Below are 25,339 nucleotides of genomic sequence, written 5' to 3' on the forward strand. Positions count from 1 at the left end.
ATTAGGGGACTGGAGGCTAAAACATATAAAAAACAGTTGCAGGAATTAGATATGGCTAGTGACGTGAATGTGTCACTAGTGACTTAGCCACTGGGATGCGGTGGCTCAGTAGCTAAGATACTGAGCTTGTCGATCAGAAAGGTCAAACGTTCGGTGGTTTGAATCCCTAGCGCCACGTAATGGAATGAGCTTCCGTTCCTTGTCCCAGCTTCTGCCAACCTAGCAGTTTGAAAGTACGTAAAAAATGCAAGTAGAAAAATAGGGACCACCTTTGGTGGGAAGGAACAATGTACCATGCCCCTTTAGCATTTAGTCATGCCGGCCACGTGAGCATGGAGACATCTTCAGACACCGCTGGCTCTTCAGCTTTGAAACAGAGATGAGCACTGCCCCCTAAAGACAGGAACGGCTGTGCAAGGGGAAACTTAACCTTTACCTTATTAGTGATGTGAAATCAGTGTTCCACCATTGGAGGGGCTGCCACACAGAAGAGGGGGTGTCAACCTGTTCTTCAAAGCACCTGAAGGCAGGACAAGAAGCAATGGGTGGAAATGCCTGGAAATGCCTCCAGAAGTTGTGAATGCCCCAACACTGGAAGTCTTTAAGAAGATGTTGGATAGCTATTTGTCTGAAACGGTATAGGGTTTCCTGCCTAGGCAGGGGGTTGGACTAGAAGACCTCCAAGGTCCCTTCCAACTCTACTATTGTATTGTATTGTATTGTATTGTATTGTATTGTATTGTATTGTATTGTATTGTATTGTATTGTATTAAACTAATCAAGGAGAGAAGCAACCTAGAAGAAATTTCCTGACAGTTAAAACAATTAACCAGTGGAACAATCTTGCCTCTGGTAAGTTGTGAATTCCCTAACACTGGAAGTTTTTAAAGAAGAGTTTGGACAACCATTTGTCTGATACGATCCTACTTGATCATCTTAAAGCCTCCAATGATGGAGCACCCACAACTTCTGGAGGCAAATCAATTAATTGTTCTCACAGTTAGGAAATTCCTCCTAGGCTGGTTTTTCTCCTTGATGAGTTTCAAAGTAAGAATAACAGAATCACAGAGTTGGAAAGGACCTTGGAGGTCTTCTAGTCCAACCTCCTACTCAAGCAGAAGACCCTGTATCATTCTGGACCAATGGTTTCGACCCATTGCTTCTTGTTCTGTCCCCAAATGCTTTGGGGAATCGGTTGACCCCCTTTTCTTTGTGACACCCCTTACATATTGAATCACTGCCACCCCCTACACTTCTTTTCAGTTGACGTCTGTCCATTATGCGGAAAAAGGAGGTATACATTCTTTGTAGGAGTCACTCAAATAACTGTTTTTCTGTTGACCTCTCTGAATACTCTTCCAACTTCTATCATTTGTCTGTTTCCTTCTTCCTCTCTAGGAATACCACAATACTCAATTCGCGCATCATCTCCGTGACTGTCAAGCCGGAACCTCAATCCCTAGTCGCCATGATGGAAATCGAATTCTCCCATTTGTATAACGTAAGCCATCGTTCCTGCCTGGGGACCACTTAGAAGGGAAGGATTTTGGGTGGGAAAAGAGCTTAGAACCTAAAGGATTTTTTTCTCTCTCGGCTGACATTTTTTGCTGAGCGCAAAGAAAGAGGGGGACGGTCGGTGGTGGGATTCAAATAATTTAACAACCGGTTCTCTGCCCTGATGACCGGCTGGGTGGGCGTGGCCAAGGGGTGTGACAGGCAACTTGGCTCAGTTTTGTGCCCCAGCTCTGAGTCCTTGGTGCTCTCTGAGCTTGGTTGTTTCTTTGCAGAGATTTTGTTATGCAGCTGTGTGCACTAAGTGTACTGTTGATGCTACTTACTTGGGGGAATGAAATCTCTGCAGAAAACAACCAAGCTCAGAGAACACCAAGAATCTCACAGTTCTCCTCTTCCGCCTTTTTCACTTTCTCTTCCTCCTCCTTTTCTCTGCAAGCCACACTCCCTTCTAGCACTGATGATGTTACCTAGTTGGGTCATGAAAGGTCTGCAAGAACACCAGCAAGCTCAGAAAGCACCAAGGACCCCACAGTCCTCCTTCTCCTTGTTCTTCTCCTTCTCCTTCTGTTTCTTCCTTCTCCTTCTCCTTCTCCTGTTTCTCCTCCTCTCTGCAAGCCACACTCCCTTCTAGCACTGATGATGTTACCTAGTTGGGTCATGAAAGATCTGCAAGAACACCATCAAGCTCAGAAAGCACCAAGGACCCCACAGTCCTCCTTCTCCTTGTTCTTCTCCTTCTCCTTCTGCTTCTGTTTCTTCCTTCTGTTTCTTCCTTCTCCTCTTTCTCCTCCTCTCTGCAAGCCACACTCCCTTCTAGCACTGAGGATGTTACCTAGTTGGGTCATGAAACAACTGCAAGAAAACCACCCAGCTCAGAGAGCCCAAAGCAGCCCAACCATGAGCTACAAATACGATCTTCTATGGCTTCCCAAGTCTCTCTATGCCTGCACTGATCTCAAGTAAACACCTACTGCACATTTTCCATTTGCCTATCCTTTATAGCAGAGGTGTCCAAACTTGGGAACTTTAAGACTTGTGGACTTCAACTCCCAGAATTCCCCAGCCAGCCATGGCTGGCTGGGGAATTCTGGGAGTTGAAGTCCACAAGTCTTAAAGTTCCCAAGTTTGGACACCCCTGCTTTATAGATACCTTTTATAAAAAACCAGGAGGAAGCCACAGTCTTTATGGTGGCCTAAAATCCATAAATAATGTCTATTTTGTTTCCTCATTTGAGCAGAGCATCTAAGCTTGTGTAGCGCTAACCTTGATTCCTAACTGTGTCTCCCTTGGCATAGCAGCTGACACTTCCCATCCTGTCATTTAGAATTTTGTCAGGAGGAGATGTCAAAATGTAGGCTTTTTAGGCAAGATGGGACACAAACACACACACACGTCCACAAACACGGATTAAGAGATTGCTTGATTGAGACAAGAATAATAATAATTAATTAATAATTAATTAAATTTCTAGACTGCCCCCTCTCCCCGGAGGGACTCGGAGCGGTGTACAGGAAAAAATTAAAAACATAGGTAAAAATCCAATTAAACCCCTGTACAATTTATAAAAATTAAGAAACAGACCTTAAAACCAATCTTTAAAAATTTAGAAATAGGACTGAGGTGGGATAGGTGGAATTAGGCCAAGCCGGCTAGCTGGAATAGATGGGTTTTAAGTTTCTGACGGAAGGAGCGGAGATCCGTAGTAATTCTAATGTCGGGGGGAAGGTCATTCCAGATGGTCGGGCCCGCCACAGAGAAGGCCCTTCCCCTAGGCGTCGCCCGCTGGCACAGCCTAGTGAACGGCACCCGGAGGAGTCCCTCTCTGTGTGAGCGAATCGGCCGAAGGGATGTATGGAGCAGGATACGATCCCGCAAATAACTAGGTCCTGTGCTATTCTGTGAATCGCACTCCGATTGATTATTTATCTCTTTTCTCTCTCTCTCTCTGCAATCAGGGGACCACAAATCAAACCTGCATCATCTGGGATGAAGCTGATGTGTAAGTCAAGTGGGTTTCTTTGTTTGTTTTGTTTGTTTTTGATTGGGGGGAAAAACAGCACAGCTGTATTTGCTGGGCAAGAGCTGCGCTTGGAGGAAATGGAAGCTGGTCAGATGTGGTCTTCCCCGTTCTCTCCCATCCCTGTTGATTTGGAGTGATGGTTCCTGGCTAAGGTAACATCGCCGTATGCCAGGGGTCTCCAACACCCGGTCCGTGGTAACTTGCTGAGCTGCGGCCCGTTGGAAACTGGGCTATGCAAGCCGCTGATGAGCGTGTGATCCTGTGTTATTTAAAGGGGTCCACGCTTGCAAAACCATCCTCTTTCTGCTCAGAACATTTGGGGACAACTGCCACACGCTAAATACATTGCCTGGTGGTCTTTTCCCCATTATTTTTGTCCGTAGCTATTTTGGATTTGCAAAAAACCAAAACGAAACAACAACAACAACAAATCCTATTTGAGCATTCCTCAAGGTTGACTCAGCCCTCCCTCCCTCCAAGGTTGGTAAAATGAGGACTCAGATTGTTGGGGGCCAAATTGGCTGACTCTGTAAACCACTTAGAGAGGGCTGTAAAGGCACTGTGAAGCGGTATATAAGTTTAAGGGCTGTTGCTATTGCCCTTCCTTCCTTCCTTCCTTCCTTCCTTCCTTCCTTCCTTCCTTCCTTCCTTCCATCCATCCTTCTATCCTCCCTCCGTCCCTCCCTCCCTTCCCTTCCCTATCAATCCATCCACTCATCCATCCATACCAGCTCAAGGTTGACTCAGCTTTCCCTCCTTCCGAGGTGGGTAAAATGAGGACCCAGATTGTTGGGGGCCAAGAGGCTGACTCTGTAAACTGCTTAGAGAGGGTTGTAAAAGCACTGTGAAGTGGTATATAAGTTTAAGGGATGATGCTATTGCCCTCCCTCCCTTCCCTTCCCTATCAATCCATCCATCCACTCATCTATCCATACCAGCTCAAGGTTGACTCAGCTTTCCCTCCTTCCGAGGTGGGTAAAATGAGGACCCAGTTCATTGGGGGCCAAATAAGCTGACTCTGTAAACCGCTTAGAGAGGGCTGTAAAAGCACTGTGAAGCGGTATACAAGTTTAAGGGCTGTTGCTATTGCTATTCCTCCAGACTTTAGAGCGTCAAGTGACTGAAGTTGAAAATAAATAAACAAACAAAAGACACATCAGCCCAGCTTCCATCCTACATTAACGCACTGTGTTAACACGGGAAAGAAATAGCAAGAGGTGAATACAGAGGTTGGGAAACACATCTGGTGTATTTATGGTGGTTTTTTTTAGAAGAGTCTATGACTGTGATGGCGAACCTATGTGCGCTGGCCAGCTGGTCCTTGTGGGCACTGGAGCACTGGAAAGTGGCCTGGAAATGGTCAAAACCCAGCCATTTTCTGGTCCTTTTTCGTGCCATTTTGGTACTATTTTCCTGCTGTTTTACAAAGCTCCGGCATCTGCGAAGACCATTACAAAAATGACTCAAAAAGCAGCTTGAAAACGGCCTGAAAAACAGCCTGAAAACGGCCCCCGAAAGAAGCCAAAAAACAAGCATATGCATGCCGGGAAGTTGGTCTTCAGGTTTCCAGTTGCTCCAGCGCATACACATGCACACATGTTCCAGTTTGGGCACTCAGTGCCCAAAAGGTTTGCCATCACTGGTCTAGGAAATGCATTAGGTCAGTGATGACAAACCTTTTTTGGCTGCCGTGCCAAAAGCGGGGGCAGCACAGGGGGGGGAGTCATGCGCCGGCATGCCATGCCCATAATGTTATGCACGTGACATGCCCCAGCGTGCACTCATGCGTGCGAACAGCACCCCCCCTGCTTTTGCCATGGTTTTTTCACCTTCCCCAAGCTCCAGAGGCTTTCTAGGAGCCTGGGGAGGCCGAAAACAGCCTCCTTCGCCTCCCCCGCCCCCCCGATGCCCTTTGGAGGTTGAAAAATGGATCTACGGGGAACCCGGATGTTTGGGAATGGTGACCTTCCGGTTTGTCCGTAGGGCCAATCTTCGATCTCTGGAGCCTTCAGGGAAGCCTCCTGAAGGCCCCTGAAGACTCTGGAGGTTGAAAATCAGCCCTACGGACGAACCAGAAGTCACCATTCCCGAACTTCTGGGTTCCCCATAGGTCCATTTTTCGACCTCCGGAGACTTCAGGGACCTTCAGGAGGCTTCCCTGAAGGCTCCGGAGGGGAAAAAACGGCCCTACGAGCAAACAGGAAGTGACTTCCTGTTGTTGTTTTTCGCCCTCTTGAGCCTGAAGGCCCCTGAAGGCTTTGGAGGGCGAAAAACAGTCCTACGAGCAAACCGGAAGTCCATTCCTGAACTTCCGATTTGCCCGTAGGGCTGGTTTTTCATGCCTTGGAGACTTCAGGGAAGCCTCCGGAGAGCAAAAAAAATGGCCTCAAAAGAAGGCTGATGTCAGCTGGCCAGCATGCGCATGTGCACTGGCCAGCTGACAAATGGCTCCACGTGCCCCCTGTGGCATGCATTACCATCATGGCATTAAGCTCCAAACATGGAGAGGATCTTCCTTAGGAACGTAAATCAGGGGGAAAAAATGTTCAACAGCTTTTGTGGCTATTTTCTTTTGGAGAGTGACGAAAAGACTATCTATTGAGTTCAGTTTCCGAATTGCGTAATTTTCAAAAAGGTCGATGCAGCTGGTGTGGCCTTCACAGTTCAGCAAAGGTTCCGCCTAAAATTACCGATGCTGTTCAGGTGAGTTTGTAAGTGGAATGCCACCTGTTGGAATTCTTTCTTTGCCTTTGTATGTGTGGTGCAATACAAAGGTAGAAAGAACACATTTCCATCATAAGCTCATCTGTATTTAGATGGATACTTAAGCTGTGTAGCTACTAGTGGTTTTCTATTTTTTTTCCCTCTTTTTGATTTAACAACGCCGGTCTGCGCGAATGGTTCGTTTCTCCTCAATCACATCCCAATATTTACACTTGAACTGGACATGACAAATAGGAAGCACAGCAGCAGTGGAGGGATTCAGGCAGTTCGCACCTCTTTGGGAGAACCAATCGTTAACTTTCTAAGCAGTTCAGAAAACCGATTATTAACTTTCTAAGTAGTTTGGAGAACGAATTGTTAACTTTCTAAGAAGTTCAGAAAACCGATTATTAACTTTCTAAGTAGATTATTAACTTTCTAAGTTGTTTAGAGAACGAATTGTTAACTTTCTAAGCAGTTCAGAAAACCGATTATTAACTTTCTAAGTAGTTTGGAGAACGAATTAACTTTCTAAGCAGTTCAGAAAACCGATTATTAACTTTCTAAGTAGTTTGGAGAATGAATTGTTAACTTTCTAAGCAGTTCAGAAAACCGATTATTAACTTTCTAAGCAGTTGGGAGAACCGGTTGTTGGAAGAAATCTCCTTTTGTTTTTCCCCACTTTACAGGGCTAATCCTGTAAGGAAGGCAGGGAGGAAACATTCTGGTGTCGTTTCTAGCCTAATCTTTATTGCCTTGCTTACAGAAACTGCCTCTCCGGTTAACCCTTATTACATTGTAACAGCTAAGGCGAAGTGCTCATTGACCTGAGTGACACTGAGTTGGCCACGCCCACACAGTCACATGACCACCGAGCGATGCCTACCCAGTTGGTCATTAGGGTTAGAGAACCAGTTGTTAAATTATTTGAATCCCACCACTGCACAGAGGTTTTGTTGAACTGGTGTAATAAAAACAGACTTCTTTGAAACTTTGGGAAAACGTAGGAGGTGGTTGTTGATTTCAGAAAAGGCAGGCACAGCCACACATCTGTGTGTGTTTATGATTCACCTGCAGAGGTTGTTAGCAGCAGCACGTTTCTGGGTGTGCAGCTGAGGAGTAGGCTGGCTTGGTCCCTCAACAGTGAGAACCTGGTGAAGTGGGCACAGCAGTGCCTGTATTTTTTTTTTTTTTTTTTGTCGCATGAGAAAAGTACATCTTCCTCAACTGTCCTTTCCACTTTCTATAGAGGGACAATTGAGAGCATCTTGTCGTATTGCATTACTGTCTGGTTTGGAATCATCACTGCTTTGGACAGGAAGGCAGTGCAGAGTGGTGAGGACAGCGGAAAAGATCATTGGCAGTTCACTCTGTTGTATCAAGGACGTGGCTTATAAGGGATTGTTGAGCGGGGTCCACAGGATTGTCTGGGATGCTAAATATACAAAGAACGGTTGCAGGAACTGGGCATGTCTAGTTTAAGAAAAAGAAGGACTAGGGGAGACATGATAGTAGTCTTCCAATATCTCAGTCACAAAGAAGAGGGGTCAGCCTATTCTCCAAAGCACCTGAGGGCAGGACAAGAAGCAAAGGCTGGAAACTAATCAAGGAGAGAAGCAACTTAGAACTAAGGAGAAATTTCCTGACAGTGAGAACAATTCATCAGTGGAACAACTTGTCTCCAGAAGTTGTGAATGCTCCAACACTGGAAGTTTTTAAGAAGAGATTGGACAACCATTTGTCTGAATGGCATAGGGTTTCCTGCCTAAGCAGGGGGTTGGACTAGAAGACCTCCAAGGTCCCTTCCAACTCTGCTATTCTATTCTATTCTATTCTATTCTATTCTATTCTAGTCTAGTCTAGTCTAGTCTAGTCTAGTCTAGACTTGTCTAGTCCATTCCATTCTGTATTTTATTATTCTATTCTATTCTATTCTACCCTACCCTACCCTACCCTACCCTACCCTACCCTACTCTACTCTACTCTACTCTATCCTCTTCACAACCTGTTTTCTTTATTACCTTCTTGGAGGGGGCTTCGTGATATCCGAAGCAGAACACCCAGGCTTCAGCCACAGTTTTGTTCCGTGCAGTATCAACGGTGTGAATTCTCAGGCTTCCTCTTTCCGCTGTGTATTGAAGATGGACAGTGATTTAGGTTTATATGCCTTTATATGTTTGGGTGTAGGTATATACATATGTGTGTATATAGCCTGTCTGTCTATGTGTTATGCGCGCGTACACATTTGAGACCAGGCAACAGAATTTAATTTTTAATGTGTGCCAGACTGCCCACATTAAAAAAAGAATGGCAATAGAGGTTGTCTTATCTTATCTGATTTGCAGTGGGGAAAGAACATGTGTGATTGTTGGGCTATGCTGGCATTGATGGTGTGGAGGATACGAGCAATGTTCTGTGTTTTCTAGAGTCTTTGAAAGAAGAAGTTCTTAACTGATTTACAATACTCCTGGAGCAGTGGTGGGTTTCAAATTTTTTTGGAACCTATTCCGTAGGTGTGGCCTATTTTGTGGGCGTGGCTTAGCAGTCATGTGACCGGGTGGGAGTGACCAACTTGTAAATGTGGTGAAACTCATTTAACAATGCTCTTGCTTAGGAACCAAAATTTTGGGCTCAATTGTGATCATAAATTCTCTTCCTTTTTCTTTCTTCCTTCCTTCTTCCTTTCTTTCTTGTGTCTCTCTCTCCCTCTTTCTTTCCTTCCTTTCTTTCCTTCCTTCCTTTCTTGTGTGTCTCTCTCCCTCTTCCTTTCTTTCTTCCTTCTTCTTTCTTTCTTGTGTCTCTCTCCCCCACTTACTTTCTTTCTTCATTCCTTCTTGTGCCTCTCTTTCCCTCTTTCTTTCTTTCCTTTCTCTTCCTCTGTCTTCCTTCCTTCTTTCTTTCTTTCTTGTCTCTCTCCCCCACTTATTTCCTCCCTCCTCCCTCCCTTCCCTCCATCCTTCTTGTGTCTCTCTCTCCAACGTTCTTTCTTTCTCTTTCCTTCTTTCTCTTTCCTTCTTTCTCTTTCTTTCTCTTTCTCTTTCTATCTTTGTCTCTCTCTCTCTTTCTCTCTCTCTCCCTTCCTTCCTTTCTCTCTTACTCTTTCTTTCTCACTTTCCCCCCCCCTCTCACACACACATACCTTCCAGTTGGTCTTGGTCAAAAGGGCACCTTTTCGGTCCCAGCTGGGCGTCTGGAAGAGAGTGGCCGAAGTGGCTTCTCTCTCCTCCTCCTGCAGCCGAAGGAAAAGCCCCGGGGAGACGGGCTCCACGCGCTGCAGCCCGGCAGAGCAGCGCGCAGAGCTCGTCTCCCCGGGGCTTTTCCTTCGGCTGGTAGGAGGAGGAGAGAGACGGACTCCGTGCGCTGCTCTGCAAGGCTGTCGCAGCCGATCCTCCGCTGTGCTGCAGCCGAAGGCCGAAGTGGCTTCTCTCTCCTCCTCCTGCAGCCGAAGGAAAAGCCCCAGGGAGACGGGTTCCGCGCGCTGCAGCCCGGCAGAGCAGCGTGTGGAGCCCGTCTCCCCGGGGCTTTTCCTTCAGCTGGTAGGAGGAGGAGAGAGACGGACTCCGCGCGCTGCTCTGCAAGGCTGTCGCAGCCGATCCTCCGCTGACGCCTAAAGAAGAGGATCCACCACCGCTTCTTCTTTAGGCGTCAGCGGAGGATCGGCTGCGACAGCCTTGCAGAGCAGCGCGTGGAGCCCGTCTTCCCGGGGCTTTTCCTTCGGCTGGTAGGAGGAGGAGAGAGACGGACTCCGCGCGCTGCTCTGCAAGGCTGTCGCAGCCGATCCTCCGCTGACGCCTAAAGAAGAAGCGGTGGTGGATCCTCTTCTTTAGGGGTCAGCGGAGGATCGGCTGCGACAGCCTTGCAGAGCAGCGCGTGGAGCCCGTCTCCTCGGGGCTTTTCCTTCGGCTGGTAGGAGGAGGAGAGAGATGGACTCCGCGCGCTGCTCTGCAAGGCTGTCGCAGCCGATCCTCCGCTGACCCCTAAAGAAGAGGATCCAAGCAGGGGTGGTGGTAGCTCCGAGCCTTCTCGCCTTCAGACAGAGCTGATTCTGCACCTTCTACGTTGTCCTGGGCATGCGCCCACCAGCTTGCCTGTCTTGTCTTACACAAGTTGGCCAGCTGAAGCCTCCCGCCTTTCCTGAGCAACTGGCAGCTGCAAGAGGCGTGAAGGGGAGGCAGGTGGGGTTTGCAACCCGAAGGCTGGCATTTCGTCTCTGCAGCGTGAACCAGCTTGGGTGCGACTGGAGAAGCTTCCTTAGTGGAGCTCCTGAAAGGGACGCAGGCTGCCACCGCTCCACTGAAGACATTTCTGAGAAGAGGAACTTCTCCGGTCGCGCCCGAGCTGGTGGAGCGCAGGCAAGCGCCGTCCCGTGAAAGGGGCGGGGCAGGAAACTTACTTCCGGGTTCATTGGCCAACCGGATCGCGCGATCCGGTGCGATCCGGCAGAAACCCACCACTGTCCTGGAGTATGGTGGAGTGGTGGTCCCCCTCCCCTAGTCCTCTGCTAAAACATGTATCTTCTTGAATAGATCCTCGGGATGGCTTGTTTGATTGTTTGAGTATTATGAAGGTGAACGTGCAGGAATAGTTAGTAACATATATTATTGTTTTAATGTTAGGATTAGTTTGACATCTCTAGGCATATTAGAACATAAAGGAAAAGCGGAGGGAGCAGGGAAGGAGGAGGAGGAAAGGGAGGAGGAGGGAGGAGGGGGTGGAGGAGGAAGGAGGAGGAGATTGAGGAGGAGAAGGGGAGGCAGAAAGGGAAAAGGAAGAAGGGAGGAGGGAAAAGGGAAACAGAAAGAGAGGAGGAGGAGGAAGGGAGATGGGAGGGGAAGGAGGAGGAGTTTGAGGAAGAAGAGGAAGATGAGAGGAGTAGAAGGAATGGAAGAAGAGGAGGAGGAAGGGAGGAGGAGGAGAAAGGGAGGTTAAAGGGGAGGAGAGGGGAAGGGGAGGAGGAGGAGGAAGAGAGGAGGGGAAGATGGCTTTCAGCTCCCACATCTCTGCTTTGACCCCCACACTTCCATTACCATTCACACACCCTACACACACTTTTCCTCCTTCTAAGGAGAGCCCTCCGCCTGCCCGCCTGCCCGCCTGCCCGCCTGCCCGCCTGCCCGCCTGCCCGCCTGCCCGCCTGCCCGCCTGCCCACCAGCCCGTGTGTGTGTCTGTGTGTGTCTGTGTGTGTGTGTGTGTGTGTGTGTGTTGTGGAGTCCATTCAGAAAGTTCCCCTTTCCCAGTTGTGCTTGGCTCCAGTTGTGTCCCAGCCATGCTTACCAGTCACACAAATCACTTGTGGACTCAGCCCTGAAAGTTTAATCCACTCTACAGGGAAATGGGGGGGGGGCAGGGAAAGAGAGCTGTGAAGAGGGAGAGCAAGGAAAAAGTGGGACGGAAAACCGGGAATTAAAACACAGGGAAGGCCACCAATCCTGAATCCCCAATGAGATACTTCCAAGACAGCCAGGGGCAGAAGAGGACCAAGGAGGAGACCATCACACACCCTGACCAGGAGTCAGTTCAGAAAGTTGTGATTATTTATTTATTTATTTATTATTTATTTATTTATTTATTTATTTATTTATTTATTTATTTATTTATTTATTTATTTATTTATTTATTTGATTTGATTTGATTTGATTTCTAGACCGCCCCCTCTCCCCAAAGGGACTTCTGTCCCTCAGGTCTTCTGTCTTCCAGCCCTGGGATTGGATAGGTGTAGGAAGAAACTACAAGCCGAGATTTGCATTGGACAGGGCAGATGAAGCATTTTTAGGGTTTGAATGGGAAGGTGCAGGGAGGAGGAAGGAGAGGGAAGGAGGGAGGAGGAAAGGAAGGAAGGAAGACAAGAAGGAAGAATACTGGGTGAGGAGGGAGGAGGAAAGAAAGAAAGGGAGGGAGGAAGAAGGGATGGATAATGGGTGAGGAGGGAGGAGGGAAGGAGGGAAGGAGGGAAGGAGGGAAGGAGGGAAGGAGGAAGGAAGGAATGAAGGAAGAATACTTGGTGAGGAGTGAGGAGGAAAGAAAGGGAAGGAGGGAGGGGAGGGAGGAAGAGAGGGAAAGAGGAAGAAAAGAAGGAGGGATGGATACTGAGTGAAGAAGGAGGAGGAAAGAAAGGGAGGGAAGGAGGAAGGGAGGGAGGGAGGAAGGATGGATGGATGGATACTGGGTGAGGAAGAACAAGGGAGGGAAAGCGGAGCAAATATTATTTTGCTCTCCTTCTCCTTTCACTTAGAAATGTCCTCCTCCTGACTTGACCCTGGGCCTGTATTTTTTGAACCCGTGCCCTGCTCTGCTACCCAGCTCAGATCACCCACTTTTTGCAACAGAATGGAAGGAAAGCAGCAGCTTTGACACTCGACGTCGGGGATTTTGCAAGCAATAAACGTGGAGATAAGGATGGGGATTATCTCCTTTTGATCCTGATTGATGAAGCACAGCAGGGAGGACGTAAATGGCTAGATCTCATTTCCCACCAAGATGGATTTTCCTGTTCTTTTTATGCCTCCTCCTCTGCCAATTACCACGAGGCAGAGCCATCAACAGGCACAGAATGCTTTCGGTCTCTGCGTTTATTATTATTTCTCTTTGTTTGTGGACCGTTTTGCTAAGCCGGGCTCTGATTCTATAGCATCTCGGCTGAGAGCGCCTGGCGTGTTTCTCTAGAATGGGTCGGAAGAGAAATTGTGGGAAGGCAGGGGTCTTTGACACAAATGCATACAAATGGGTTATTAATGTTGCTTAATTGCTTATGGTGGGGGAGAGAAGGCAGGGATTTGGGCTGCTTCGGGAGAGACGTGTGTCATCCCTGAGGCGAGATGGGTCGAGATAGTGAAAGCTAGGGAAGATTTGAAAAGAAGGCCAGCCTGCAAAGGGGAAATTTTAGATTTTAACAAGAGGGAGAAGGAGAGAGAAAATGAGAGGGAGAATGAGAGAAAGACAAAGAAGAGACAGAGAGGGACAAAGAATGAGAGAGATAATGAAAAAGTGTGTGAGAGAGAATGAGAGAGAGAAAATGAGAGAGAGAATGAGAATTAGAGAAAGAGAGAAAGAATGAGAGAATGAGAAAGAGAAAGAGGAAGAATGGGGGAGAGAATGAGAGAAAGAATGAGAGACAGAGAGGAGCAAAAAATGAGAGAGATAATGAAAAAGTGTGTGAGAGAGAATGAGAGAGAGAAAATGAGAGAGAGAGAATGAGAATTAGAGAAAGAATGAGAGACAGAGAGGAACTAAGAATGAGGGAGAATGAGAGAGAGCATTAGAAAGTGAGTGAGAGAGAAAGAATGAGATAAAAAGAATAAGAGAGAGAATAAGAATGAAAGAGAGTGAGAAAGAATGAAGTAATGAGGTAGAGAAAATGAGAGAGAATGAAAGAGAGAAACAATGAGATATCGAATTTAAAAAAGGATCCTTTTCTAGGTGCTCACTAAGAAAGGATTTTTCAAAATGACCATCAGATCATTAGCATTTCTTATACAGTTATTAGCACGCTGTGATGCTAAGGAGTTCTACTCCCCTTCCCCACCTGAAAAGAACTCTGTTCCAACTGCCATTTGCCTCACATTCCGTTACCTCAGTTCAAAATGGCTGACGTTCCACTCCTTCACTCAGGAGCGGTCTGAGGCTCCTTAAAGTACTAAACATCGGTACCTCACCAAAATGTCTATGCCTTCCACCTATGGAACTGCTTCCAGACTCAAGGCAGCGGGAGCGATATTCCCTTATGTATTTCAATCACCCACCACTACTGAGCCAATAGCTTGTGAACCAAATTTCTCCTGCATAGCCCGATCACATAGTTTCGCCGTGAAGCACGGGGATCCTGCTAGTTTCTTAATAAATAAATATATTTCACCCCATCCTCTCGTTGTGCTCTGGCATCAGAACACAACCCGATGTTGTGGCATGCACCAAAACCAGCAATCCCTTCCCCTCTTGATGGTTAAATCCCAGAGCGGGCAGAACACCTGGAAACAGCTGGATGCCATCAGCTTTGAGCCAGGATGAGGCTCAACAGCAAATGAGTGGAAATGCACCTGGCACCGTTGGAGGTTTGATTGATGGTTGCTTTCTGCTCGAAAGCATCAGAAGTCGCGAAGGCAATTGGAGAAGGGAAAACCAGCAAGAGTCCCGTCAGCAGGAAATGGCTGAGGGGGGGTTATAAATCAAGATTGTTTATCAGAATGCATGGGAGTTATTGGGATGAGCAAGAGGACCATGCCTGGAACATTGCATCCAGGTTTGGTCACCACATTACGAAGTAGATGTGAGACTTTGGGGGGGGGGGGAGGGGGGAAGCAGAGAGAAGAGCAACTAAGATGATTAAAGACCTGCAGGATTTAGGCTTGGCCAGTGTAGAGAAAAACAGGACTGGGGAGGGGAACAGGATAGCAGACTTCCAGTATTTGAGGGGCTGCCACAGAGAAGAGGGAGTCAACTTATTTTCCAAAGCACCGGAAGGCAACACAAGATGCAATGGATGGAAACTAATCAGCCTAGAACAGTTATGGCAAATCTCTTTTGGCTCGCGTGCCAAAAGCAGGGGGGGAGCGCAGGGGGTTCATGCGTGGGCATGCCACACCTATAATGTTTTGCGCACGACCCCAGTGTACATGCGTGCATGACCAGAATACCCCCCCCCATTTTTGGCATGCTTTTTTCACCCTCCTCAAGCTCTAGAGCAGTGTTTCTCAACCTTGGGGACTTTAAGTCCTGTGGACTTCAACTCCCAGAATTCCCCAGCTGGCTGGGGGATTCTGGGAGTTGAAGTCCACAGGACTTAAAGTCCCCAAGGTTGAGAAACACTGCTTTAGAGGCTTTATAGGAGCCTGGGGAGGGTGAAAACAGCCTCCCCCCCCCCCCCCCGGAGGCTTCAGGAGCTTCCCACAGGAGCGCAAAAACCCGGCCCTACAAGCAAACCGGAAGTTCAGGAATGGACTTCCTGGTTGCTCATAGGGCCGGTTTTAGCCCTCCGGAGCGTTCAGGAAATGAAATGAAATGAAATGAAATTTAATGAAATGAAATGAAATTTAATTTGTTAGCCGCACCCTCTCCAAAAGGACTCGGGGCGGCGTACAATAAAACACATACAATATACATATATATACAATACATATACAAATACAAATAAACACATACACGTACATGTACATGGAGGAGGTAACACTCATAAAATATATATAAAATAGAATTAAAATAACTATTTAAAACACCCTCAGTTAAAATTACAAAATTTAAAAAAAAAACCCGTCAGGAGCAATAGGATAAAACTATGGTTGAGCCAGGCCAGCTAATTGGAAGAGGTGGGTCTTGAGCTTTACACGGAAGGAGCGGAGATCAGAGGTAATCCTGATATCAGGGGGGAGGACATTCCACAGGGCTGGGCCCTCCACAGAGAAGGCTCTGCTCCTAGGTGTCGCCCCCCGACACTGTTTGGTGGACGGCACCTGGAGAAGTCCCTCTCTGTGCGAGCGAATTGGTCGTAGGGATGTATGGGGCAGGATGCAATCCCGCAGATAACTAGGTCCTGTGCCATGGAGCGCTTTAAAGATCGTTATCAGAACCTTGAAACACACCCGATAGACCACAGGAAGCCAGTGCAGCTCACGCAGGAGAGGTGTTACATGGAAGTACCTAGTACTCCCCATAATCACCCGCGCGGCCGCATTCTGGACCAACTGCAGTCTCCGAGTGCATCTCAAGGGAAGCCCCATGTAGAGAGCATTGCAGTAGTCCAGGCGAGACGTCACCAGCGCATGAGTGACTGTGCGTAAGGCATCCCGGTCCAATAGGGGGCGCAATTGGCGCACCAGGCGAACCTGGTGGAACGCCCCCCTTGCCACGGCTGTCACATGGTCATCCATGGACAGCCGGGCATCCAGGAGGATGCCCAAATTGTGCGCCCGCTCCACGGGGGCCAGCTGTACGCCCCCAATGGCCAGAGATGGAAACAACTGGTTGAACCGGGGGGCCGGAACCCACAGCCACTCCGTCTTGGAGGGGTTGAGTTTGAGTCGGTTGCCATCCATCCAGACCCGTACGGCTTCCAAGCACCGGGACATCACTTCGACGGCCTTGTTGGGGTGGTTCGGGGTGGAAATGTACAGCTGGGTATCATCAGCGTACAGATGATATCCCACCCCGAAACCACGAATGATCTCGCCCAGCGGCTTCATGTATGTGTTGAACAGGAGTGGCGAGAGGACCGACCCCTGTGGCACCCCACAAGTGAGGGGGCTTAGGGTCGACCTCTGCTCCCCTGCCAATACACGTTGCGTCCGGCCAGAGAGGTAGGAGCTGAACCACCCCAAAACGGTGACCCGAACCCCCAACCCCTCCAGTCGGTGCAACAGGATACCATGGTCGATGGTATCAAAAGCCGCCGAGAGGTCTAATAGGACCAGGATAGAGGAACAACCCCTATCTCTGGCCCTCCAGAGATCATCAACCAACGCGACCAAGGCCGTCTCCGTGCTGTGCCCGGGTCGGAAGCCGGACTGGTGCGGGTCTAGATAATCATTTTCCTCCAGGTGTCGTGGAAACTGATAAGCTACCACACTCTCTACAACCTTCGCTAAAAAGGGAAGGTTGGAGACAGGACGATAATTGGCTAGCTCCGTTGGGTCCAGGGAAGGCTTCTTGAGTAAGGGTCTCACCACCGCCTCTTTCAAGGCGGCCGGAAGAGGCCCCTCGCCCAACGAAGCGTTCACTAGGCCCAGGAGCCAGTCACGTGTAACCTCCCAGGATGCCAGTACAAGCCAGGAGGGGCACGGGTCCAGCAAACATGTGGTAGGTCGCAGCCATCCACGAAATCTGTCCACATCCTCGATGGCAACCAAGTCAAACTCCTCCCAGAGTGGTCTCTCAAGACTCGCCTCGGACGTCTCCACTAGACCACTGAAAGGGACCCATTCCTTCCGGATTTGAGCGATTTTATCCTGCAGATATTTCCCAAATTCCTCTGCCCTGCCCTGTAAAGGGGCTTCCCGCGGCCTCTGAAACAGAAGGGAGCGGGTCACCCGAAACAGGGCGGCAGGGCGGTTCTCTGCGGATGCAATGAGAGCGGCACAATATTGACGTTTGGCCGCTCTTAATGCCACAAGGTACGTCCTTAAGTAGGTTCGTGCCTGTGCTCGGTCAAATTCGGAATGGGAGGATCTCCAACGACTCTCTAGGCGTCTCTTGCGGCGTTTCATCACCCTTAGCTCCTCGGTGAACCAAGAGGCCAGGGTGGTTCGTTGCCGCAGGAGAGGCCGCAAAGGCACCACTCGGTCTAAGGACCCGGTAGTCGCATTATCCCATGCGATCACCAGGTCCTCTACCCGGTGGCGGGTCAGGTCTACAGGAGGTGGCCCAAGCTCCATCTGGAACTTATCTGGTTCCATCAGGCGCTTGGGGCGGAACCATCAAATATCTTCCGGCTCCGCCTCCCCGCAGCGGGGGATAGCACCAGGGAAGTCAAGTCGGAGAAGTGAGTGATCTGACCATGACAGGACAGGCTTCTCTGAAGGCTCCGGAGGGCAAAAAACGCCACTACGAGCAAGCCTCGCGTGCCCTGACAAATGGCCATAGGTTCGCCATCATGGGCCTAGAACTAAGGAAGACATTTTTGGACACAACAATTGATTGGTGAAACAGCATGACTTCAGAAGTTGTGGGGGCTTCTGGTTTTTAAGAAAAGAATGGAAAGCCACTTATCTAAAATGGTATAGAGCCGTGATGGGGAAGCTATGGGATGCGTGCCTCAGTTGGCCCATAGAGTGATATTTCCCGGCACGCAAGCGGTCAGCTCCAGCATGCATCCGCACACCGGCCAGCTGATTTTTGGCCTTCCAGAGGGCGGGCGGGGTGTGTGGATTTTCGCCCTCCCCAGGCTTTAAGAAAGCCTCCGGAGCCTAGTGTCAGGCCTGTAATTCTGTTCCTTTTAGGATCTTTGGCCTGCCACATAATTAAAACATATATATATTATGCTGTTTCATTGGTATAGTAGTTGGGAGGGGGGGAATAGAAAGGAGTAGGATTGTGGAATGTATTGTTATGAATTTCTTAGAAGCTCAAGGTCGTCTTTTGTCTCCAGCGTGGAAGATGAAGATTGGACCATGTGATGAATTATGGGGTGTGGGGAAAAATGATGAACTTTTAACTGGGTGAATTCACCGGATGTACATTAGAGTTGAAATTCACCAGCTTAATGCCAACATGCCTGTCTTATTAAATTGGAGTTTTAAGGACTACTTTGCCTTGGACAATGATTTAATTCTGCATGATATTTGGAACGCTGACACCTAGGGAGGGTGAAACCTCCCCCCCCACAGGGGCCATTGTACACACATGCACAGCGGGGGGAGGGTCATGCACATTTGCAGATTGTGGGTGTGGGCAGGTGTGCACACATTTTTGGCCCCTTTGTAAAAAGGTTCGCCATCACTGGTATAAAGTCTCCTGCCTGAGCAGGGAGTTAGACTAGAAGACCTCCAAGGTCCCTTCCAGCTCTATTCTGATTGATTGAAGGAAAGCTTTTAGGGAAGAGCGAGGATGTGTAAATGTGAAATAAAGTTGTGGGGGTAATTGGTGTTCTCTGAACTTGCTTGTTCGTTGAATGTTTCATTAGCTGACTATGTAACATCATCAGGGCAAGGAGTGTTGGTTTTGCTCTCTGTTTATATACAATGACTTGTCCTGCCAGTGTTGATGAGGTGTGATTAATTCCTTAGTGTTCTTTGATTAGGGTATTACTTTCTGCTTGATTGTTTGTCTAGGGTTAATCCATGCTTATCTCTGGGTTCGGTGCTGAAAAAAAATGTGTTCCACTCTTTGTGCTTCCTTCTTAAATTGTCTCACTTGAATGGTAGGTAAACGTTGCATCTCTCTATGTGTCTATTGATGGCTGATTTGTCTGAATGGCAAGCTTCCAGGAATTCTCTTGTGTTTTGGGCTTTAACCTGGGACAGGATGCTCAGTTTCCAAGTTGAAACGATGGTTTTATTCGTCTATGTGTTGTGAGACTAAGGAACTGTCATTGTATATATATAAACAGGTATATGAATAGAGAGTACCTCACAGTCACTAGCGCTGAAAAAGTTGCCTAGTTGGGTCATGAAATGTCTGGAAGCAAACAACCAAGCTTAAGGAGCTACATCTTCCTTCCTTCCTTCCTCTTCCCTCTCCCTATCTTCTATCCATCCATTTTTCCATTCACCGAGCCATCTCCTTCCTTCCCTCCTTCCTTCCTTCCCTCCTTCCTTCCTTCCATTCCCCCCTCTCCCTTGTTCCCTCATCCAATATCCATCATTCCTTTCTTTCTTCTTTCCTTCCTTCCCTCCTTCCTTCCATTCCCCCCCTCTCCCTTGTTCCCTCATCCAATATCCATCATTCCTTTCTTTCTTCTTTCCTTCCTTCCTTTCTTCTTTCCTTCCTTTCTTTCACTTACCCCTCCCTCCCTTCTTCCATCACCCATTTCCTCCCTCCCTCCCTTCTTTTCTTCCTCCCCTTACCCCTGCCATGTTCAATCATCCAATATCTTTCTTTCTTTCTCTCCTTCCTTCCTTCCTTTCCCTTACCCCTCTCTCCCTTGTTCCATCACCTAATATCTTTCTTTCTTTCTTTCTTTCCTTCCTTCCTTCCCCTTCCCCTTCCCTTGTTCCTTCACTCAATATCCTTCCTTCCTTCCTTTTCCTTCCTTCTGTCAGGCCTGTAGCGGTTCCTTTAAGAATCTTTGGCCTGTCACACTCTCTCTTCTAGCTTCATCTTTAGTATGCATATTCATTGGGGGGGGGATAGCAATGGGTAGAATGTGTTATTTTCAGAATAAAAAACTTCCAGAATTGGGATTCCACAGATGTGCCAACATGTCTGACTTATTAAATTGGAACTTTAAGGTTAGCTCTGTCTTGGACTCTGATTTAATTTTGCATGATATTTGGAACGCTGACATTATCCCAATTCTGGAAGTTACCTAGGATCCCCACCCAGTTGAAAGTTCATGCTCTTGTCCCCACATCCACTAATCCATCACATGGTCCAATCTTCTTCTTCCACGCTGTCTTCTCCACCTCCCTGGTTTCGGTCAGGTGCCAAGGTGCGGAGACAAAGAATAACCTTGATCTTCTAGAAAGGAATTTTTTATTCTGAAAACAACACATTCTACCCATTGCTATCCCCCACCGCTTAATGAATATGCATACTAGAGAGGAAGCTAGAAGAGAGAGTGTGGCAGGCCAAAGATTCTTAAAAGAACCCCTGCAGGCCTGACACCTTCCTTCCTTCCTTCCTTCCTTCCTTCCTTCCTTCCTTCCTTCCTTCCTTCCTTCCTTCCTTCCTTCCTTCCTTCCTCCTATCCACCCCTCTCTACACTTCTTGTCTCCACACCTCTCCTTCCTCTCCTCCTTCCCTCTTCCAAATCTCCTCTTCCTCTTGGCTGACTCTTGCACCTTCCCTCTTGACTTGTGTGACCATTCCCACAAGGCACATGCCTCACAGCCTGTCCACTAAATACAGGCAGTGCAGTCTAGTGGTTGAAGTCTCGGACTCGGACCTGAGAAATCCAGATGGAGATCCACCCGTTGGTCTGGAAGTATTCTGAGCCACTTTTTAAAGTCAACTCACCTTGCAGAGCTCTTGATGTGCAGGGCGAACTGTGGGGGGAAGGAGTTGTCCATAAGCCATCTTGTAAAGGAGATGGGACCACTCCAACAATGGAAGCATAAAAACCCTTCCAGTAAAAAACACGGCCCAGAAAAACATGATTGGCGCCATGAAAGATTTCCGAATGCTTTTAATGGGCCCCAGTGCCATCTTTATCAACTTCCCTTCTATAGATAGTCCTCAACTTACAACAGTCCCTTTAGTGAACCTTTGAAGTTGCAACAACTCAATAATAATAATAATAATAATAATAATAATAATAATAATAATAATAATAATAATAATAATAATAATAATAATAATAATAATAATAATTATTATTATTATTATTATTATTATTATTATTATTATTATTATTATTATTATTATTATTATTATTATTATTATTATTATTAAATTTGTTAGCCGCTCCCTCTCTACAAGGGATTCGGGGTGGCGTACAATAAAAATATACATAAATACATATAAACATATACATACACACATACACATACATATACATACACGGAGGAGGTAACAATTAAATACATCACGATAATAATAATATTAGCCATTTAAAATACCCCATAGTAAGATTACAGATTTAGAAAGGACTGTCAGGAGGAATAGGATAAACTACGGTTGAGCCAGGCCGGATAATTGAAAGAGGTGGGTCTTGAGCTTTACACGGTGTCTTATGAACATTTTCCACACTTAGGATGGTCGCAACATCCCCATGGTTCAGATGATCCAAATTCAGATGCTGACTCGTATTTATGACGGTCGCAGCATCCCGGGGGGGTGTCACGTGATCCTCTTTTGCGATCTTCTGACCGTCAAAATCCACGGGGAAACCAGATTCACTTAACAACTGTGTTACTAACTTAACAACTGCAGGGATTCCCTTAAAGCTCACTTCACAAATGTTTCGCTTCGCAACAGCAAATGTGGGCTCCGTTGTGGTCGTAACTCAAGGATTACTTGTATCCCCTTCATTCTGTTTCTCAAAAGCTGCATCCTTTGGCCGTCTGCATTCCAGGTGCATAGATAGGTGGGCTGCAGCTGGTTCAGACCGGTTTGGGAGAACTGGTAGTGCCAACCACTGGCTGGGCCCTCCCACCTGCCCTGGCGTGTTCCCGTCTTGTATATCTCACTCTCTGGCTCGTTCATCCTGCCCACGCAGCCCAGCTCATTTCCGTGCTTTGCCCACTCTATTCACCGCGGCTTCCCAAGAAGTTGTGCTGGAAGCCGTGCAGAGGAAGCCACCATGTGTTCGAAGCCGCGCGCGAGCGTGGAAGGCTCACACTTTCAGTTCTGCACTAGGCAAACTGGTTGTTAAATTATCTGAAGCCCACCTCTGATTAGATTAATGCCTCCTTGCTGGCTGGGGATGATAGGCCTTGGGCAGAGGTGGGTTGCTTCCAGTCCGGCCCGGTCCGGTAGTGGAATTCAGGCCTCGGTCGCAGAACCAGCAGCAATCCAGGCCTGCCAAGCCCCCGAACCAGTTTCCTTGCCACTCCTGGACCACCGCCATTTTGGATTTTAGTGAATACAATGCACTACAATAGTAGAGTTGGAAGGGACCTTGGAGGTCTTCTAGTCCAACCCCCTGCCTAGGCAGGAAACCCTATACCGTTTCAGACAGATGGCTATCCAACATCTTCTTAAAGACTTCCAGTGTTGGGACATTCACAACTTCTGGAGGCAACTTCTGTTCCACTCATTAATTGTTCTCACTGTCAGGAAGTTTCTCCTCAATGCGCATGTGTAAATAACAATTGACCTTGAATAGTGCATGTAAATTATGTGAAGGTGAGGTTAATGCCTTCTTGCTGGCTGGGGATGATGGGCCTTAGGCTTCCAGACTAGGGCAGCGATAGCAAACCTTTTAGGCAACAGCGCTCAAACTGTGCGTGCGTGCCCAAATGGAAAGCTTCAAATATGCACAGACATGTGCAAACATGCACGAACATACCTATGTGCGAGCATGCGCACATGCGCAGCATAGACCTGAAAACCTGCTGGCTGGAGGGAGGCAAGCATCCCAACACTGGAAGCCCAGCAACAGGTCAGATCTTTTTCTTCCGTGAGCTTCTGTTTTATTGTTTGCAGGGAAACAGAAGCTCGCGAAAGAAACGCCACGGAGACCTGACCTGGGCTGAATAGCACGCGTGCCAGCAGAGAGCACTCCGTGCCACCTTTGGCATGCGTGCCATAGGTTCACCATCTCAGGGCTAGGGGGAAGCTGACCTTTTTGTGCCTTGCGGTGAACAAAAGATAGTTTCTGAGAGTCCCAGAGGTGTAAAAAGTGGATTTTGGAAAACCTCAGCTAAGATTTTCCCCCCTCTGGATCTACGTTGCATGAATGAGGCTGTAGATCTTCAAAGAAAGCAGGAAAAAAAAGGTGATCTTTGAAGATTCTGGCAGCAACGTCGATATTTTGCCTCAAGCCAACACCGTGTGGAAAAACGATTCTCAAAATAACATGTTCACCCCCTTTTCTTTTAACTGCTGGCGGTGACTGGATGCGCCTGCGGGTTTATTTAGACGCAACGTATTCATAATGTTTTGAAAGTACTTTTCATGTTTTAAGGTGCTCCATCCCTGGAGGCTTTTAAGAAGAGATTGGGCAGCCATTCCTCTGAAATGGCACAGGGTCTCCTGCTTGAGCAGGCGGCTGGACAGGAACAGCGGTCACCAGCTGGTGGTCCATGGAGTATTGGTGGTTCACGATAAAAGTTTGGTTGTCCGCAGAAAAATGATTTGCATTTTTTACATTGCACTAAATCAGGGGTCCTCAAACTACGGCCCCTGGGCTGGATACGTGTGGGTCGGAGGGGGGGAGAAATTCCCACTTGGGGTCTCCTTCAGCCTCCTGGGGGGTGGGCTTTGGGCGAAGGCTGGAGGGAAGTATCGCTGGTGGTGAAGAGCCCAGTGGGACTGCATCATGGCCTGGAACTGGCTGATCATCTCAGCCCGCAAAGCCTCCAGGTACCTGGCCTTGCACTCCCACAGGTCTCCCCTCTGCTTGGAAACTATGCTCCTAGTCCTCAGTGAGGTGCTTCTGCTGAGCCACTTTCTCGGTCGGATCCAATTTGAACTGAGCTGTTTTGCCAACTCTTTCTCCTGGTGGCTGCTTAACTCCAGCAACGGCTTCCTGTTGGGGCCCTAAGGAGCTCAGGTGGCCAGGGTAGGAGTAACGGGGAGGGGAGGGGCAAAGAGAGGCCATCAAGGAGTCCTTCAATGTGAGTGACATCAAATTGACCCACTCACATGACCACATCATAGAAGGGCCCTTGGAGGTCTTCTAGTCCAGCCCCTTTCCCAAGGCAGGAGTCATTATACCATCTCAGACAAATGGCTGCTCAATTTGGTCTTGAAAACTTTCAGCAATGGAGCATCCACAATTCCAGGAGGGAAGCTATTATGTTGCTCCATCATTGTTCTGTCAGGAAATGAGTCCTTATTTCCAGGTTGAATCTCCCTCTGAGGAGCTTCCGCCTGTAGCTTCCTGTTCTCCCTTCAGGTGCTCTGGAGAATAAGTCCACTCCCTCTTCTCGGTAGCAGCCCCTCAAGTGACAGGTGACAGCTGTCATGTCTCCTGAGCCTTCTCTTCCTGAGGCTAACCATGCCTAACTCCATTCATCATACAAGTAGATAATAAATAGAGTCTGAGAATAGATAGGTGATAGATAATAAGACGGTAGGTAAGTGGATAGATAGATGATAAATGAGAGAGAGAGGGAGACAGACAGGCAGGCAGGCAGGCAGGCAGGCAGATAGATAGATCTATTTAGATAGTAGATAATAAATATTGTCCGACAATAGAGAGATAGAGAGATAGATGATATATTGTAGGTAAGTAGATAGAAGATAAATGATAAATGGTAGAGGATAGATGATAGATAGATAGATAGATAGATAGATAGATAGATAGATAGATAGATAGATGATAGATAGATAGATAGATAGATAGATAGATAGATAGATAGATAGATAGATGATAGATAGATAGATGTAAGGCAGGGAGGGAGGAAAAAAGAAAGAGAAAGAAAGAAAGAAAGAAAGAAAGAAAGAAAGAAAGAAAGAAAGAAAGAAAGAGGATGGATGGGAGACAGGGAGGGAGGAAAGAAAGAAAAAGAAAGAACAGAAAAAGAAAGAAAGAAAGAAAGAAAGAAAGAAAGAAAGAATTGAACGAGGCCTCACTTTGCCAGATCAAAGAACCAGGTCAAGGTTTAGCCAAGGAACATACATTAGCTGACAGATATAATAAGAAAAAAAGCAGCTTATAAAAATGGTATTTTCTCGTATCACTGAGGTGATGTTTATGCAACAGGAAAGGAAAGTCCTCGTAGCCTTCCTGGAAAATATTTTGCGTTATTCGAGAGCCCCGTGCTTCAGCTGAGGGTGATCCTGTCTCTCTGGGCACCAAAAAATGTTTTCTGAATTAATTAAAGCTTCAAAGAAGAAGAAAAACCCC

The 25,339-nt window shown here is 47.6% G+C and overlaps 1 protein-coding gene across 6 annotated transcripts in view; it reads left to right on the forward strand.

The window, feature by feature from the left end:
• Nucleotides 1-1,402: 1,402 nt before the first annotated feature.
• LOC309391050 (adhesion G protein-coupled receptor B1-like) overlaps nucleotides 1,403-25,339 on the forward strand; it is a 132,143-nt gene continuing 108,206 nt past the window's right edge. For all 6 annotated transcript variants that reach the window (XM_081951094.1, XM_081951096.1, XM_081951095.1 and 3 more), the window contains exons 1-2: nucleotides 1,403-1,501; nucleotides 3,472-3,515. In XM_081951094.1, coding sequence (XP_081807220.1) covers nucleotides 1,469-1,501; nucleotides 3,472-3,515 — 77 coding nt within the window. In that variant the 5' untranslated portion in view covers nucleotides 1,403-1,468. The remainder of the gene's footprint in view (nucleotides 1,502-3,471; nucleotides 3,516-25,339) is intronic.

The sequence above is a fragment of the Natrix helvetica genome (assembly GCF_964273705.1).
Source record: "Natrix helvetica genome assembly, chromosome: 4".
In the NCBI taxonomy this organism is placed as follows: Eukaryota; Metazoa; Chordata; class Lepidosauria; order Squamata; family Natricidae; genus Natrix; species Natrix helvetica.